The sequence below is a fragment of the Microtus oregoni genome, unplaced genomic scaffold, assembly GCF_018167655.1.
Source record: "Microtus oregoni isolate MIOR12 unplaced genomic scaffold, Mior012 000003F_ref0000135, whole genome shotgun sequence".
Lineage (NCBI taxonomy): Eukaryota > Metazoa > Chordata > Mammalia > Rodentia > Cricetidae > Microtus > Microtus oregoni.
In genome coordinates this window covers 63823046-63840487 of record NW_024543062.1, presented here as the reverse complement: position 1 = coordinate 63840487, position 17442 = coordinate 63823046, and the positions used below count along the sequence as shown (strand labels likewise).

Here is a 17442-nt window from a genome sequence, read left to right as displayed (position 1 = left end):
AGAATGCTCCATGTTTAAGAAATAAGGTAATTCTGAGAGTGGAGAGCAATGGGGGCAGTTCATATAAGAGAATGAGATTAATATCACCATAACAGCAGAGCAATGAGCTCGTGTGTGTGTGTGTGTGTGTGTGTGTGTGTGTGTGTGAAGTACTGAGCCCGACAGTTTTCATTAGTGGTTCAATTAATTTTCACAACAATATTGTGTAAGAACTTTTACTGTTGCCAGCTTACTGCTAAAAAAAATACCACAAAAAAGAGAAAATGAGCTTCTAGGATCCTCTTGGTAGTTAGAATCTAAACCCTGTTGATGTTTGACTAGAACTTTGTGTCTTCCTGAGTGTTAAGAAGAGCCTCTCTGCTGGTGCAAAGAACTCCAATCAAACCAAATTAGACTGAATCAAAAATACCCATGTTTAATAAATGCCACGATCCCGGGTGGACCGGGACAGCATGGCGGGGAGAGGAGCCCACGCAAACCCGGAGACCACATGTTCCTTTTTCTAGTGCCAGCCTAAATAGCCTGTGGGAGTAGTCCTGACCCTCCCTAGGAGGGGTCAGCTCTTGGCAGGCTGGGAGTTGGAGTCTGGAGATAGAGTCTGACCCAAGGCAACTCCCAGGCCAGGGGCTGGGGTGGTGCTTCCAATCCCTGAGGAGGACTTCTGAAAAGATTCTGGCATTAGAGGCATTAATGACATAGCAAGCAACCCTCCATTCCATCAAGAGTCTTTGCTCTAGTCAGGCAGTGGTGGCACATGCCTTTCTTTCCAGCATTTGGGAGGCAGAAGGAAGTGCATCTCTGTGAGTTCAAGGCCAGCCTGGCCTTCAAAGTGAGTTCCAGGACAGCCAGGACTGTTGGTGTCTCAAAACAAACAAACAAACAAACAAACAAAACAAAATAAAGTAAAAGTCTTTGTTCACCAATATACATAAGTTGATTCTATTTCAAACCAATCTAAACCTAGCGTGGCAGGAAGATTGAGAGTTCAAGGATAACAAGGGTTACTTAAGGCCCTGCCTAAAAAAGGTAAGCAAGTCCCTATAGTTTATAGTCATATGTCACTCTCAACTCCTAAAATGATTTTGAGAGGTTTCAAGGAATACTAAAAGAACCCAGTTTAAAACATGCATTACCTCGTTTATCAGAAATAAGTGGTTTCCTTCCCTTATTTCTGAGATAGTAAATTTCTATAGTAATTTCTTAGCCAGACTTGACTTGTGGACAGGAAGAAGAGCAGGAGAGTGGAGGGTGTGGAGCCAGCAACTGAGGGAGAGAATTCCTGAGGTGGCTTCCCTCAGGCATCATGGAATACTAGGAGGGAATGCTGGTCTGGCTGCAACAGACTGGACAAGTAAGAGATGATTAGACGTAAAACGCACGCTTTTTCAGTTCTTATCAGTCAGGGTTCTGAAGTCAACTTGACCTGCCTTCCCTGGAGGCCTCACTCAAGGTCCTGGCTCACCCAGCACACGCCACAGTCTCACAAGGGCTCACAAGGGCAGTCTGGCCACCTGCCTTCTAGCGCAAGAGATCTAGTGAGGAATCCTAATTTCTATTCAGACCTGAAAGAAATGTATACAGAGACTTGGATTCCAGCCCTGGAGCCAACTGCCACCAAATCATCTGTTTCGAGATAAGCGGGCTCCCCAGAGGGAAGGTGGTGAGAGCCTGGCATGGCAGGGTTTCCTGCCGGTTACAGGGCTGGCTAGTCTGCAGCCTCCTGGGGCCCTGGGAGAGCTAGGACTTGTCTGGGCTCTGGGAGTCAAAGACTCCAATGTCCATTGGGAAGAGGTCAGGGAGAGGCCTGGTGACAAAGGCACCGATGGCGTCAGCCCATCCATCTTCCTGAAGCTCCATCCGGCTTGAGAAGCAGAGTTAGAGAGACTCTCTGTGTGCTCTCTTTACTCTTCTGGGCCTATGTGGAGCAAACAGAAAGGGAATTAAATTAGAAACAAACTTGGAACATTCTCCTAAGCTTGGGACCTTCAGGTCAATGCTGGGGAGGAACCCACTGGCGCCTGAAATTGGAGGCTACCCAGCACTGACATTGGACGACAGAAGAGCCAAGCCAGCAGCAGATAGCCCCTCACCAGAAGCCCTGAGTCCTGAGAAAGAAAAGGCCTCCAGAGGCCCTGCAGCCCAGGCTCGGTTCCATTCCCACCATGACACCGGAACAGAGGTCCTCAACGTGTGAAACACAGACGGCCTCTGGTGCTGTCACCTGCAGAGCGTCTGTTTATAAAGCCTGTCCACCCACTGAACCACAAGCAGGTGCCAGATCAGCACTCCGCTCTAAATAACTCCTCCCGGTACTGTGTTGGACCTGCTGAGAACCATTCGAAAGCCAGATGTGGTGGTGGTGGTGGTGCACAGAGGCTGGAGGATCTCTATGAGTTTGAGGCCAGCCTGGTCTACATAAGAGAAATACATAGACTGTGTCTCAGAGAAGGAAAGAAAGAAGAAAGGAAGGAAGGGAGGGGAGGGGAGGGAAGGGAAGAAAAGAGAAAGAGGGAAGGGAAAGAAAAGCAGAAAAGAAAGACAGGTGGTGATCGCGCACACCTTTAATCCCGGACCTCAGGAGACAGAGGCAGGTGAATCTCTGAGTTCAAGGCCACTGTGGTCTACTGAGTGAGTTCTAGGACAGCCAGGGCTACACAGAAAAACTCTGCCTCAAAAAACAAACAAAACAGACACACACACACACACACACACACACACACACGAAAAAGAAGAAAGAAAAAGAAAAGAACTATTCTGAGTTCCAAGCCTGGCCCACACCTGTAACTCCACCACCAGGGACATTAAGACAGGAGGGTTATTTAGATGGGGTTGCTTGTATCTCAAACTAGCCTGGCCTTGCTATATAGCCATTCATGTAAAGTTTCACGTATTTCAGGGTAGCCTAGAACTCTGCGTAGTCAAGATACATAGCTGAAGACAACCTCAGACTTCTGATCCTTCTGGGTTATGACATGTGTTCAGCTACCTTGGGCTTTGAAGGGAGATCTGCCTCAAAACCAAACAAACAGAAAAGGTCAGCAAGCTGGTTCACTTGTCTCGAACTCTGACTACTGGGGTTTGATTCCTGACACCCACATGGTAGGAGAGAACAAACACCACCAAGTGTCTTCTGACCTCCACACAAGTGCCACGGGCAGGTGTGCAGACATGCTAAATATAAAGTAAAAATAGTCAACAACGAGCAAACTATTTTAAACCTCCAGATTTTAACCCTGGAAGCTTATAACACTTAGAAAATGGTCAACAATCAAAGCTCTCACTCCCTGGCCCTCTTTAACCATGTGTGCCCCACATGCCAGAGTGCCTCTGGGGAGCAGCAAGGCTGAAGATGGGTTTCCTGCCGCCTGTGGAGAGTTGAGCATTTCCTGTGCCCCGGGCCTCATTAGCACGCTGGTGGAGGTGCTTCCTGTCAGCGACTCTTTCCATTCTGCTCTGGGGGTTGGAGGAAAAAGAGTTTCTCACAGATCCTCTGGGCAGTTTGTCCCCCTGAGCCCTTCATGTTCCCACCAACAGGCAGAAACTAGAGAGCCACCCCAGCTACTTCACACCGGGAGCATCAACACCTGGATGAGAGACAGCTGACTTTCTGCAGCGGGCACCACTCACCCCCAGTAAACCAAACCTGATGCTTTTGAACCTTGTACCAACTCAGCCTGGAATTTCACGTGAAGGTAGGGCGGTTTGGGTTTTATTATTGTTGTTGCTGTTAGTAATAGTAGTAACTTTATTTATGGTGTGGGGGGGAGAGATTGAGAGAGAGAGAGAGAGAGAGAGAGAGAGAGAGAGAGAGAGAGATCAGAGTACATTGTGGGAAATGGTTCTCTCTTTCCACCTTGAAGGTGGTAACGGGGGCAAACTTAGGTCATCAGGCAGGCAGCAAGCACCACCTCTGCCTGCAGAGCCATCACACCATCCCAAAAGAGGGAGTCCGTTAGGAGAAAGTTCTAGAACAGAAGATTAGCATCTTCAGAAAGGAAAAAACAAAAACAAAAGCCAGAAAGCAAACTTTGTTTCGTATATGAGAACTTCAGCGAATACAATCTAGGAAGACTGGCTGGGGGGCTGCTTTCATGGTAGAGTGCTTGCCTACGTATGTGCATACGTACAGCCCCAGGGTGCCAGCCCTAGTATATACAGAGTGTGGTGGCACAACCCCGTAAATCCCAGTTTTAAGGAAGTAGATGCAGAAGGATCAGAAGTTCCAGGTCATCTTCAGCTACATATCTTGGCTACAGAAAGAGTTCTAGGCTAGCCTGACAGACATAAACCCACCACGAGTGGCTGTATAGCAGGTCCCAGGCTAGTCTGAGATACATGCAACGCCATCTAAATAAACAAGTAAGAAAATTCAAGCCGGGCGGTGGTGGCGCACACCTTTAATCCCAGCACTCGGGAGGCAGAGGCAGGTGGATCTCTGTGAGTTCGAGGCCAGCCTGGTCTACAAGAGCTAGTTTCAGGACAGGCTCCAAAAACACAGAGAGACCCTGTCTTGAAAAACCAAAAAGAAAAAAAAAAAAAGAAAGAAAGAAATTTCAAGAGTAAAAACTGATACATTTGAGAAAACATGGAGATTTGGAGAATTTTCTGTCATTCTTATCTGTTTTTTTTTCCTTTTTCTTAAAAAGGTGGTTGTATGCAAAATACATACCAATTTGCCTTTTTTCCCTCTGAATCAGCAACTTAGAAAGAGCCAAGGAAAGCGAAGCCATAGAGACTAGTCAATTCTGACCCCCAGAAGACTTAGAAGCTGCCAAGCCCCTAGAGGTTCCAGGGATGTATACCACCCCAGCCCCACCAGACGTCACCAGAAGGAACTCCTGGCCCAGCACTTTGCAGAGGACTCTTGGCGGCCTGGAAGGGTGAGTGCTTTGGGAAGTGAGCTCCACTGTCCCCTGCTCCCCTACAGGAATGGTCTAACCTGGCAGAGCTGCCATACACACCTACAGTATAGGTTTGGGTCCATTAGGACCAGCAAACTTTGAGCCCAGAGCCATTTGCTCAGGGATGCTGGAGGGAAGAAAGAAGATGGGGGGGGGGGGGATTAATAGTTGAATTTCTGATTGGATTTTCTTCCTTTCAGAGGCCCTGAACTCAATCTTTCTGATCTCTCGTTCTGCCGTGATAGAAACAAAAGTCCTAATTCCCCAGCGATGAGTTTTTAGATCCTAAAACCTTGTCATGAGTGTGAAGTGTAGGGTAAAAGTGATAAAGTTTTAGGACACGGGATCTTACAGAACGAAATTCACTCTGAAGTTCTCAATCTCAGATAAACAAAAGTAAAGTGTCTGTCGGGTGTTAAGACTTCAGAAATATTAGTGGGCATGAATTTCAGGGCTCTGATCAAAGGAAAACCCAATGAAAGAATATTTTTTTCAATTCCTGTAGTTTTAGAAAATTTCAATTTTTGTTTGTTTTGTTTTTGTTTTTTGAGACAGGGTTTCTCTGTGTTGCTTTGGAGCCTGTCCTGGAACTACCTCTTATATACCAGGCTGGCGTCGAACTCACAGAGATCCGCCTGCCTCTGCCTTGAGTGCTGGGATTAAAGGCATGCGCGCCACCACCACCCGGCCAGAAAATGTCAATATTATTACCAGAGTAAATCCATGTCCCTTGCAGTTATAACGCAGGTGCTGAAGAAGAATGAGTTCATATTCATTGTTGAAGCCTGAAGCACCCTCCCAAAACTATCTCCTTTTTTTTTTTTTCATTTTGGGGAGTGGGTGGAAGGGTGGAGAGGTCAGAGGGCAATTTGCAGGAATTGGTTCTCTCCTTTCATCGTGTTGGTCTCAGGGATCAAGCTCAGAGTGCCAGGCTTGACAGTGGTGCCTTTCCCTACTGAGTCAGCTCACCGACTCTAGAAACTATTGCTTCCTTAAGTTGCCTTTTGTTTTGTTTCCTTTTTCTTTTTCACTTTGTAACTAGAATATAAAATTTGTATGCTTATATTACATTTAGCATGTTGTTTTGAAATATGTAGATTTTGTCAGTGGCTAGTGAACTAGGTAAACATCTATTAGTTAATGCACTTTTTTAGGAGAGGATACTTCAAATAACTCCTTGAGGAATATTCAAGAATACTTCATTTTCAACATTGCTATGTTGAGCTTCTTCCTTTACCCAACCTTTGACCTACATCTCTGGGACCCCTCTCTCCCCACTCCTGGTGACCACCATTCTGCTACTCCCTGCTGCTTTGAGTTGAGTCTTTTTCGGTTCTGCATGTGAGATCATGCAGTAGGTATCTACCTGCCCCAGGCTTTGTTCAGTTCGCACGATGTCCTCCAGGTCTGTCCACCTTGTCACAAACGACAAGACCGTCTTCCCTCTCTATCCAGCCATCTGTTGAGAGACGCTCAGACTGATTCCACATTGGCTCTTGTGAATTTTGCGGCGGTGAGCATGGCAGTACAAACTACTCTAACAAGCACGGGGTACAGGCACACAGCTTTCATTTGCTCTGAACATGGATCTAGCAGCGGGACTAGCAGAGCATATGGTGGTTCTATTTTTAATTTTGGGGATAATTACCGTAAGTCATTTTCCACAATGACTGCATTATTTTCAAAACCATTTCTGGGCTCGTTCACTTCTTATTTCATTCAGATAGCATTGAACAAATACTCATTAAACTTCTATTATACATCAGAGGTGCTGTTTGAGATGCTGAGTGGATAGTACAGACAAGTCCACGACTTCTTAGAGCTCACAGTCAGGGAGTGATGTTTGATAGCAAAGAGATAACCAGGTATTGTGTATTATCAGTCAACCAGAGGGGCTTGAAAGAGAAAATGGAACTGAGTAAGAAGACTGTGACTAATGAGCCTGGCAAGGGAGGATCCCTTTAAGGAGGTCACAACACTGTAGAAGAGACTTAAATAAAATGAGGAACTTGGCCCTTCTGAGTACCTACAGGGGAGGTAGATCTGAGCTAGAACTAGTCTTCATATGGGCAGGAACAGCGAGAGGCCATGGTGGTTAGCATCAGAGGTAAAGGTGTTGGAAATGGGCCCAGAAGTTAACGAGGAGAAGCCAGATCACATTAGGTCAAAAAATTCTCACTGAGTACCGACTAGAGATTCACTACCAGTATGACGGAAAGCCGTGGGAGATTCCCAGTGGAGGAGAGACATGGTGTGACTTACTCTTTACAATGATTATTCTAGTCCATGGGTGAGCACGGTATGTTGAAGCCATGTGTGAAAGCCAGGAGAGCCACCAGAGAGGTGACCACTGCAAAATTCTCCCTGGAACTCATGTTGACTTAGGCCACGGTGGTGGCAATGGGAACGCAATGGCTGGGCTTGAAGCAGATGCTCTTGCCCAGGGCAAAGCCGATTAACTGGAAGTAGGGCATGAAAGAACAGTCAGTCAGGAGTGGTGCCAAGGGTTTAGACTGGACTGCTAGATGGTGGGAAGTCTAGAGGAAAAGCCGGTATATGGAGGCAGAATGGGAGTCCATCCGGTTTTGGTTTGAGATGTCTACTGGACAACCTAAGAGGAATGGCCAGTGAAAAACTGGGTCAGTCATTCCAGAACTCAGCAAGACAAAATCTTTCCAGGAATGACCTGGTTTTAATATTTGAGGGTCAGCTGCTTGTTCCTGCTCTACTTCCACTGCCTACTTCCTGCTAGAGTGGGCGTGGCCGCCTGCTGCTGCAATCATCTGGATGCATTTCAGTACCCAAGCAGAGCCACAACTGTGCCCTGCCAGAGAATCACAAAGCTACGCAAAGCTGATGTTGGCTAAATTTCACCCAACAGTCTAGTGTTGCTTAGAGACCAGCTCTACATTTTGGGGTTACTCAAGTTCAAGTAAGCTGGACTCTGTCACAGAGTCACTTCCTGATTGTGAGTTGAGTAATCCTCTCCCAGCAAGCCAGAAAACCCTGAAAGCAGGAATGAGGGGATGTCGGGCCAGATGTATTTGGTGCTGAAAGTTCGCAGATAGTGTGAGAGCAGAAAAAGATTGCTTTCTGGCCTCAACCAACCCAGATGCTTATTCCATCTCTGCACCTACTTGAGATCGTGGCTTTATTACTTTTCTTTTCTGGTCTCAGAATCCTTAGGGACAGGTAGGAGCAGGATAGGAGCTTTGTGAAGATTAAATAATAGATTTCATATGCAAGCCCCTAGAACGTAGTAGACATTCAAAGGGATGGCTCCCTTTCCCATGTGTAAAACTCCTTTCTTCATGAAACTGCTGTTCAGAACTGACTTTCTTTCCATTCTTTGTAGCAGCAGCAGCAGTAGTATTTTCAAGACAGGGTTTCTTTGTGTAACAGCCTTGGCTGTCCCGAAGCTCACTTTGCAGACCAGGCTGGCCTCGAACTCACAGAGATCCACCTGCCTCTGCCTCCTGAATGTTGGGATTAAAGGAGTGTGCCACCACCGCCTGGCCTTTTTTTATTCTTTTTAGTTATGTATAGTTACATGTGTGTGTGCACGGGCATGTGGGTCCGTACACTCAGAGGCCAGAGGTGTTGAATCCCCTGGAACTGGAGTTACAGAAGGTTGTGAGACACCAGTGGATGCTGGGAACTGAACCCCGGGACCCTGGAAGAGCAGCAAATGCTTCCAAACACAGAGCCATTTCTCCAAGTCCCAGATATGACTTTCTCTTACTCCAGTTTGTCCCCTCCACCTCAACATCATTTGTCTGGCTCCCCCATTCTAAATCCTTGTGTTACAAGTGGGGGGGGAGGGCTCTTCTTGAAGGGAAGAATACAAACAAAAGACATATACAATTTAAACCAAAGTTTATTTTGCAACAGTAAGCAAAGCAAACACTTCAAGGAGAGATTGGGGTGAGTGTCTCAAGGCAAGGAATAGCTCAATGAGCACTGTGCTGTTGATTGCAAAGAAGCTTTTATAAATATGTATGAGGTAGGTGGCTTCACCACAGTGACCTCTGTCACCCTCCTCTCTGCCCAAATCAGGGTGGGCCAGGTCTCCCTTTCAGAATATTTCTTCTAATGATCCCTACAAAGGGTGGGAGATGTCAAAACCATAATGCATAACAATATAATAGCATCAGTCTTTCGGGTGCACGTGTATAGGAAAACGTCTGGGTGTGTTGGTTTATGATAGAGCAGAAACAACTTAACCCCAGCTTCAAGGATGTCTATGCACAAAGGGGCATCTGGCCATCAGGGGAATCAGCTAAGATTCAGTTGTGGTTGCCCTCTGTTTCCTACCTGGTATCATTTGGGCTCTATCTCCTGAAAGAAGTCTTCTCCAACATCCCCAAACCCAAATCCTATGGCCACCTGGAGCATGACCACCTGGTTTTCCTCCTAGAAAGAAAGGCCAGACCACCAGCATCTTCCCTGGCTTTCTGGCACTCATGGTCATCCTCCTGGTCATCATGGTGGCCTGCATCCTGTGGCGCTGGAACAAACAGAAGAAGCGTGAGTCCCATGCTTGTCTCCGGTTGAGAGGCTGTAGGGTCAGTCTTCCAGCCTGGTGTTTAAACCCTGGGGCATTTTCTAATCAGAAGATACCTCTCTGGAGTCCTGTATCCTTTCCTGACACTGGTCCTAAGCTGTGGCCATAGTGTGGATCAGAGTGACATCGAGAAGACATAGCTTTGGCATCCTTGTGCCTGGTTTCCTCTTCCTGCCTCTGTCCACTGAATTTCTTGTCCTTGGACTGAATTAGAAATGTATCTTTTATGACACCTGGTGAGGGTGGGGACTACTCAGCCTGAGAGACCCTGTGCTCTGCGTGTTGACCCTATCCTACCATTGCCTTTCAGGGAGAGTGCCTTACTTCCAAGTAGCTCCGTCTCTGACTCTGCCTCCACCCAGACAGAGAGCCAAAAATATTTATGACTTCTTGCCCCAGCAACAGGCACAGTTGGGTAAGTTTCTCCTAATCTACCTGTTCTCAACCTGTGGGTCATGACCCTTTCGGGGGTCAAATGACCCTTTCACTGGGGTTGCATATCAGATACCCTACATATCAGATATTTACATTATGATTCATAACAGTAGCAAAATTACAATTATGAAGTAGCAACAAAAATAATTGTATAATTGGGGGTCACCACAGCATGAGGAACTGTATTAAAGGGTCTCAGCATGAGGAAGGTTGAAAACACTGCCCTAATCTATGGAGTCCTGACATTCTGAACTTAGGCTCCCAAGATGCACCTCGCACCACTCAGAAGCAGCTTCCTCCAAGTATCCAGGCTGCGGAGTAACTAACACTCAGTAGTCTGCACCTCCAGTGGGAACTCTGGACAGAGAGCAGGGGTCAGCCAGCTTTAGGCAACAGAGCAAAGCCAGTTACATCGTAGGTGGTGAAGACATGAGTAAGACCTCGTAAGCAAGGAATGGGGAGTTCTCCACAGGCAGGCCTGGAAATGCATTCAGGTCTCAGAGTGTCATCCTGTAACTCTGACCCTCTTAACCACAGACTACCAGACATTCTAGGTTCTCACAGGAACCTAGAGACCCCCATTCATCTGCTAGCTGAGATATTGGGGCAAAAGCACTCTGAAACCCACTATCTTCAGGATTCATTTGGTTGTTGCAGGGAGACATCAGTCGAATGGCTTCAGTACTGAGAGCCTCCTCTCCAGAGATTCTGACAGCCCTGAGCACGAGGTAAGAGCCAAGGGAAAAGATAAAGTCCCAGGAGCATGGCAGAGGGCAGGAGGGAATGGGGTTTGTCTCAGTTCCGGTTGTCTAGCATTTTGGTGTCGTTTGGCACAGACCATGAAGAACTTCCTATGGACAAGGGAAGAGAAATAACTATTTAACTTATGGCTAGTGTGGTCACACATTCCTGTAATGCAGCTCTCAGGAAGCTGAGGACAGTTTGGCAATTAGAGGCTAGACTGGAGTGCATTGTGAGTTCAAGACCCACCTAGACTACACAGGACTAGCATGCCAAGAGAGGAGTGAGGGGAGGAGCCGGCACTTAGGATTTTAAGAAAGGCGCATGCACTCAAGTGTGTGATGTTAGAACTGAAAGTGATGACTTTAATAAAGACACGACAATTTGTTTATCCCAATAAATGTTGCTCCATTCAGAGTGGACACTCCAGGAAGCCATAGCTATTTCAACGTTGTCATTAGTGTTCAAACCACACTTTAAATTCATCTTTTAAAACAAAAAATTTACACTTCATTTTATTATATTGTTTTACCTGCATATATGTATGAGCACCATGTGTGTGCCTGTTGTGCAGGGAGGTCAAGAGAGACCACTAGATCCCCTGGAACTGAAGTTGTAGACAGTTGTGAGCTACCCTGTGAGTGCTGAGAACTGAACCTGGGTCCTCTGAAAGAGCAGCAAGGGCTCTTAACTGCTGAGTAATCTTTGTTGGGGTAGGTCGGGGTTCAAGATAGGGTTTCTCTGTAGCTTTGGAGCCTGTCCTGGAACTTGTTCTGCAGACCAGGCTGACCTTGAACTCACAGAGATCCTCCTGTCTCTGCCTCCCGAGTGTGCCACCACTGTCTGGCACAGCTACATCTCATGTCTCTCTTTACATACATACATCCCTCTCCCCAGCCACACCTACCTTCTACATGGCCACATGTCTCTATACATAGTTACATCTCTGTCCTACACAGCACCTCATCTCTCTACACACATTTCTGTGTATCTCTGTTTACACACTTATTTACACAGCTATGCCCCTTCTCTCTACATAGCTCTCTTCTACATAGCTACTCTTTCCTCTTCCCAGCTCCCTCTGCACAGCCCTTCTCAGCCACTGCATCTCTTCTCGCCACACATCTCTGTTAACCTACATCTCTCTCCTACATATACATCTCCACCCTACATATACATCTCTCCCTACATATACATCTCTACCCTACATATACATCTCTCCCTACATATACATCTCTACCTACATCCATCCATCTCTCCTGCACACAATCTCTCTCCTACATATACATCTCCACCCTACATATACATCTCTCTCCTACATATACATCTCCACCCTACATATACATCTCTCCCTACATATACATCTCTACCTACATCCATCCATCTCTCCTGCACACAATCTCTCTCCTACATATACATCTCCACCCTACATATACATCTCTACCTACATATACATCTCTACCTACATCCATCCATTTCTCCTGCACACAATCTCTCTCCTACATATACATCTCTACCCTACATATACATCTCTCCCTACATATACATCTCTACCTACATCCATCCATCTCTCCTGCACACAATCTCTCTCCTACATATACATCTCTCTCCTACATATACATCTCTCCCTACATATACATCTCTACCTACATCCATCCATCTCTCCTGCACACAATCTCTCTCCTACATATACATCTCCACCCTACATACAATCCTCTCTCCTGCACACACATCTCTCCCCTACACACACAACTTCTCTCTACTCTGTTCCATTTCTTCACACATAACTACATCTCTCTTCTACATCACTCACCCATTCACTCCTCCAGGAACAAACTCTGGACAAAATATGAATTACATTTTTCAGGGACATAACTTTACTTGAGTAAACAAATAAGAGTCCAAGCCATTCTGACACACGTAAGGAATCACAGTTTCTCTCAGGCTTGGAATGTCACCTTGACCAGGCGTGGAGAGTAAAATAAGCGCGTAGCTCTAAGGGGTCAGGATTCCCAGAGAGCGACATTGAAACTCAGGACTTTAACAATAAACAGTTAGAGCCGGGCGATGGTGGCACACACCTTTAATCTCAGCACTCGGGAGGCAGAGGCAGGTGGATCTCTGTGAGTTCGAGACCAGCCTGGTCTACAGAGCTAGTTCCAGGACAGGCTCCAAAGCCACAGAGAAACCCTGTCTCGAAAAACCAAAAATAATAATAATAATAATAATAATAAACAATTAGTTGACTGAACCTTGACTACTGCATCACAACTGAGGCCAGGAGTTCATGCAGAAAATCAATTACAGTGGGGAGTTATGTCTTAGTGTTATCAGCCTGATTTTGGTTCAACAAACAGACAGCTGGGAACTTCCCCTTGGGCAATTTGTCTCCAGGGGCAACTAATCTATTTTGGATTTGCTCTGAAGTCTAAACTCAGGTAAATGTGTAAAAAGCTGTCTTTGTAATTGAGAATATTGCAATTTTTCTTTGTCAGTTTGAACTATGAAAAATATCCTAGTATTATTTCTATTCATCAGAGTTATACAGTTAAGCAGAAATTATCTTTCTGATCATCCACAGATATACCGTGTGCCCAGTAGATGAAATGTATTCATGAGATAAACACACAGCAGTGGGGAGAATACCCATAGCTGTTTTTAGGGAAGAGCTATAGTAGCTCATGAGAGAACTGCAGACAGAAGCAACCGGTTCAGAGTTTGTGGTCCCGGAAGCCTTGCTTAGCAAGATTCCTCCATTGGAAAATTATTCATCTGGTGGGCTAACACCTGAATTCTCAGTTGCTATCTGCTTGAATATTCCTCTGCCCTCTGGCAAAGCCACAGCCGCCAGCGGCTCAGCAGTTTACCGTTGGTATTCTATATGCCTTGTGATCTGGCTCTGAAGTTGACTCCTAAGAAATCCGAAGGCGGTTTGGTCCAGAGACGCCTCTAAAATCAGGATAGCGGTTTTCATAGTCAATATGTTTGCTAGATGTCAGTTGCTCTGAGTCAAGGATGGTTCTTGGCTCAGTGGGGACGTCCCAGATGGAGAAGCTGTTGTTGCTCAGATGTTTAGGTTCCCAGGGAGTCACATTACAGTATGGCCTCTTCCTCCTATTCATTGACTATGACTTCCTGGAGTATCCGAAAAAGGATACTCCATTGCTAAAGTTTGGGTAGTCCCTGAGGGAATCTGTCTTTAACTTGTGGATCTGTTTGGATTCTGCAGTGATCGAAAAACATTTTGAGCTGGGCAGTGGTGGCACATGCCTTTAATTCCAACACTTGGGAGGCAGAGGCAGATGGCATCTCTGAATTTGAGGCCAGCCCTGTCTGCAGAGTGAGTTCCAGGACAGCCAGGGCTACACAGTAAAACCATGTCCCAGCCAGGTGGTGGTGGCACACGCCTTTAATCCCAGCACTCAGGAGGCAGAGGCAGGCGGATCTCTGTGAGTTCAAGACCAGCCTGGTCTACAAGAGCTAGTTCCAGGACAGGCTCCAAAACCACAGAGAAACCCTGTCTCGAAAAAAACCAAAAAAAAAAAAAAAAAAAAAAAAAAACCATGTCCCACAACAAAAAACATTTTAAACATATTTAAACATTTAATAACCGATAGCACCGGGGGTGTGGTGCATGCCTTAAATCCTAGCACTTAGGAAGCAGAGTCAGGTGGAGCTCTGTGAGTTTGAGGTCTACATAGAGAGTTCCGGGATATCCAAAGCTACTTAATGAGACCCTGTCTCAAAATGAATAAAACCAAAAATAAAAAAATAAATAAATAAAATGAAACTAGTACTTTGTTATGGAACTTGGAACTTTATGACTGCAAAAGCACTCAAAAGGCTAAAGCTGGATTGTCCATAAGCGGAAGGCCAGCCTGGGCTACGTAGTAAGCTCCTGAAGAGTGTGAGCAACAGAGGAAGACCTTGTCTCTAAAAAAAGGGGGAAAGGGTTTCCCCATTAAAAGTCCACAAGCGCCGGGCGATGGTGGCGCACGCCTTTAATCCCAGCACTCAGGAGGCAGAGGCAGGCGGATCTCTGTGAGTTCGAGACCAGCCTGGTCTACAGAGCTAGTTCCAGGACAGGCTCCAAAGCCCTGTCTCGAAAAAGCAAAAAAAAATAAAATAAAATAAAAGTCCACAAGCTTTCTTAAAATTTTTGGACTCCAAGAAACCAAAATCCTTCATCGTTAGTATTTTCTATTTGCTAACACTGTTCTCAACACTTCACGTGTAGAATCCTTTGACCATTCACAAAACCTTATAACATAAACCTTGCGACAATCTTCAGTTTACAGACTAGGAAATGAAGGTGCCAAAGGAAGACTTTCGGACTCACTCGGAGTGGCAAAGCTGGGATTTGCACGCTCAGACTGAATCCGAGTCTCCGTCTTCAGGCCATGCATTGACCCTCCAGTGTGCATTGGTGAAGGGCACTTTCTCCTGTGTGTCCTTCTCCTTACCTACTGGCTTCTCCCCCTCCACTGAGCCAAAATCTGCTGTGATTTGACATCTCACTTCAGCCTCTGTTTTTCTGAATGCATTTGCGATCTTAAGGGCTGAACCTAGGTCCTTGCATGTGCTGCACAAGTACTCGACTACTGAGCTACAGGACCAGCCTTGCTTCTCTTATACCCTTCACTCATGCCCTCAGCATACCTGGCACCCAAAGCCTTGCAGTGTGGATCCCTCGCTTGGAGCTCATCTCTAAGCTAGAGGATGGATGAAGGGATTGTAATGCCAGGCAGTGCAGGGAGGAAGAGTGGCCGTGTTTCTATTTCAGGTCCCATCCTGTCACTTTCTCTTCTTTGCAGGCCTCTCAGGCACTCAGCTCCCTTCAGATACACAGAGCTTCTGTTCATGCCGTGGCGTACACAGTAGGCATCTATGACAATGGCACAGTGCCCCAGATGTGCGGGGACCTTGCCCCCTCAGCACCTTACAACAGTGTCAGAACCTCCAGAAATAACTCCAGCATTTCTTCCAGGGAGTCAAATGATTATGTCAATATCCCTACAGCAGAGGAGACCAGTGAGGCTCTAACTGCTCCCAAAAGCACTCCTGAGAGTCACCGTGGTCTTCCCAGTGCCCAGAAGCTGGAGTTTGCTGAAGCAGGGCATGCAGGCTCTGGGGCTGCCTCTGACCACACTGCTCTGTGGGCTCCAGGAAGTAAGCGCAGTGATTCCCTCAGTGATGGAGAAGCTTCATCTCAGACTTCAAATGACTACGTCAATATGACGGCTTTGGATCTAGAGGACATTCAAGAGTATCAGCCCAGCATGGCTCTTCAGTGCTGCAGGGATTATGAAAATGTCCCATCAGCAGATCCCAACGGAAGCCAGCCGGAGACTCGGGAAGAAGTGACATCTTCCAATACGGATCATGGGGACCCTGTCTGGAGAGCCCTGTCCTCTGTGTATTATATGGCGTTCCAGCCATTTACACAGAGCGAGGAGAGTGAGGCGGCACAGGCAGAAGAGCAGTCAAGTGAAGACTCTAACGACTACGAGAATGTGCTACCTGCCAACTTAGAAGGCAGGGACTGTGAACAGGGGCCTGGCGCTTGGCATCATTCTGATGAGGGAACACCAAGCTACCTAGCTGGGAAGCCTGGTGGGGTGGCCTACCCTGCTGGGTCTTTAGCCACTGAACTCTCTAGCGAAGAAGCCTAGGTGCCCTGGCATCCTATTGGATTCACTTGGCTTGGCTAAGGAAGCTGAGAGGAGCAGGCTGCAAAAAGGCAAAAGTTTAGGAAGCCGGGAGGAGAGATCTCCTCAGGCAAGACTGCCGTTAGCTCTTAGGCCAGCTGAAGTCTTCCTGGGGATATCAGGAAAGGGAAAAGTGTGTAGCACTTAGAACAGGATGGACATGTAACACAGATGAAAATACCACCTTCACAAACACACGCCAAAAGGAGTGTAGGTCATTTGTGATTCAGGCAGGCCAAACGGAGGAACAGCTGGGGCTGGGCAAGCGAGTTCAAGTCTAAGAAGAACCGGTGAGGGTGTAGAACTACGGGAGCCCTGTTGCAGCTAGTGTGATTGCAAACTTATCTGATGAACTATTCATTTCACTCTTAGGAACTGAAGCCGCTTTCCAGTGTATGCCGGAGTTGTACAAATAAGTTAATCTGCTGGAGATAAGGAAGGGCAGGTTCCCTGTAAAATGGTTTTATTATATGAACCTGAATATATATGGCCATTTTTATGCACACATAAAGTGTGCTCTGAAATGCCCGCCCATTCCTTAAGACTTCCCTTCTCTCATTCCTTCTCCTTCCCATGAGACCTCTGCATTCCCCTGTATGGTCTCTCTTCCACTTTCCTACCAGCTATGCATAAAGAATTTTATGTATGGGCTGGAGAGATGGCTCAGAGGTTAAGAGCATTGCCTGCTCTTCCAAAGGTCCTGAGTTCAATTCCCAGCAACCACATGGTGGCTCACAACCATCTGTAATGAGGTCTGGTGCCCTCTTCTGGCCAGCAAGCATACACACAGACAGAATATTGTATACATAATAAATAAATATTAAAAAAAAGAATTTTATGTATCTATATAAAATCTAGGACCAACTAATGGGAGAAAATGTGATATTTGTTATCTTAGTGTGGTACTAACTGTGGTAAGACAAAATCTGAGTGTGGTTTTAATTTTCGTTTCTCTGATGGCTAGTGATGATAAACACTTTCTACTTCTTCTCTTTTTCTTTCCCCCTGGTTTTTTGAGACAGGGTTTCTCTGTGAAACAGTCTTGGCTGTCCTGGAACTTGCTCTGTAGACCAGGCTAGCCTCAGACTCACAA

The 17442-nt window shown here is 46.3% G+C and overlaps 1 protein-coding gene across 1 annotated transcript; it reads left to right on the top strand.

Annotated features, from left to right (window-relative positions):
- The first annotated feature begins 3474 nt into the window (after nucleotides 1-3474).
- Lax1 (lymphocyte transmembrane adaptor 1) lies at nucleotides 3475-17076 on the top strand. The gene is made up of 6 exons (XM_041649023.1): nucleotides 3475-3692; nucleotides 4647-4880; nucleotides 9319-9428; nucleotides 9776-9880; nucleotides 10558-10628; nucleotides 15456-17076. The coding sequence occupies exons 2-6, from the start codon at nucleotides 4795-4797 to the stop codon at nucleotides 16311-16313; spliced, it is 1230 nt and encodes a 409-aa protein (XP_041504957.1). The 5' UTR covers nucleotides 3475-3692; nucleotides 4647-4794; the 3' UTR covers nucleotides 16314-17076.
- Nucleotides 17077-17442: the final 366 nt, after the last annotated feature.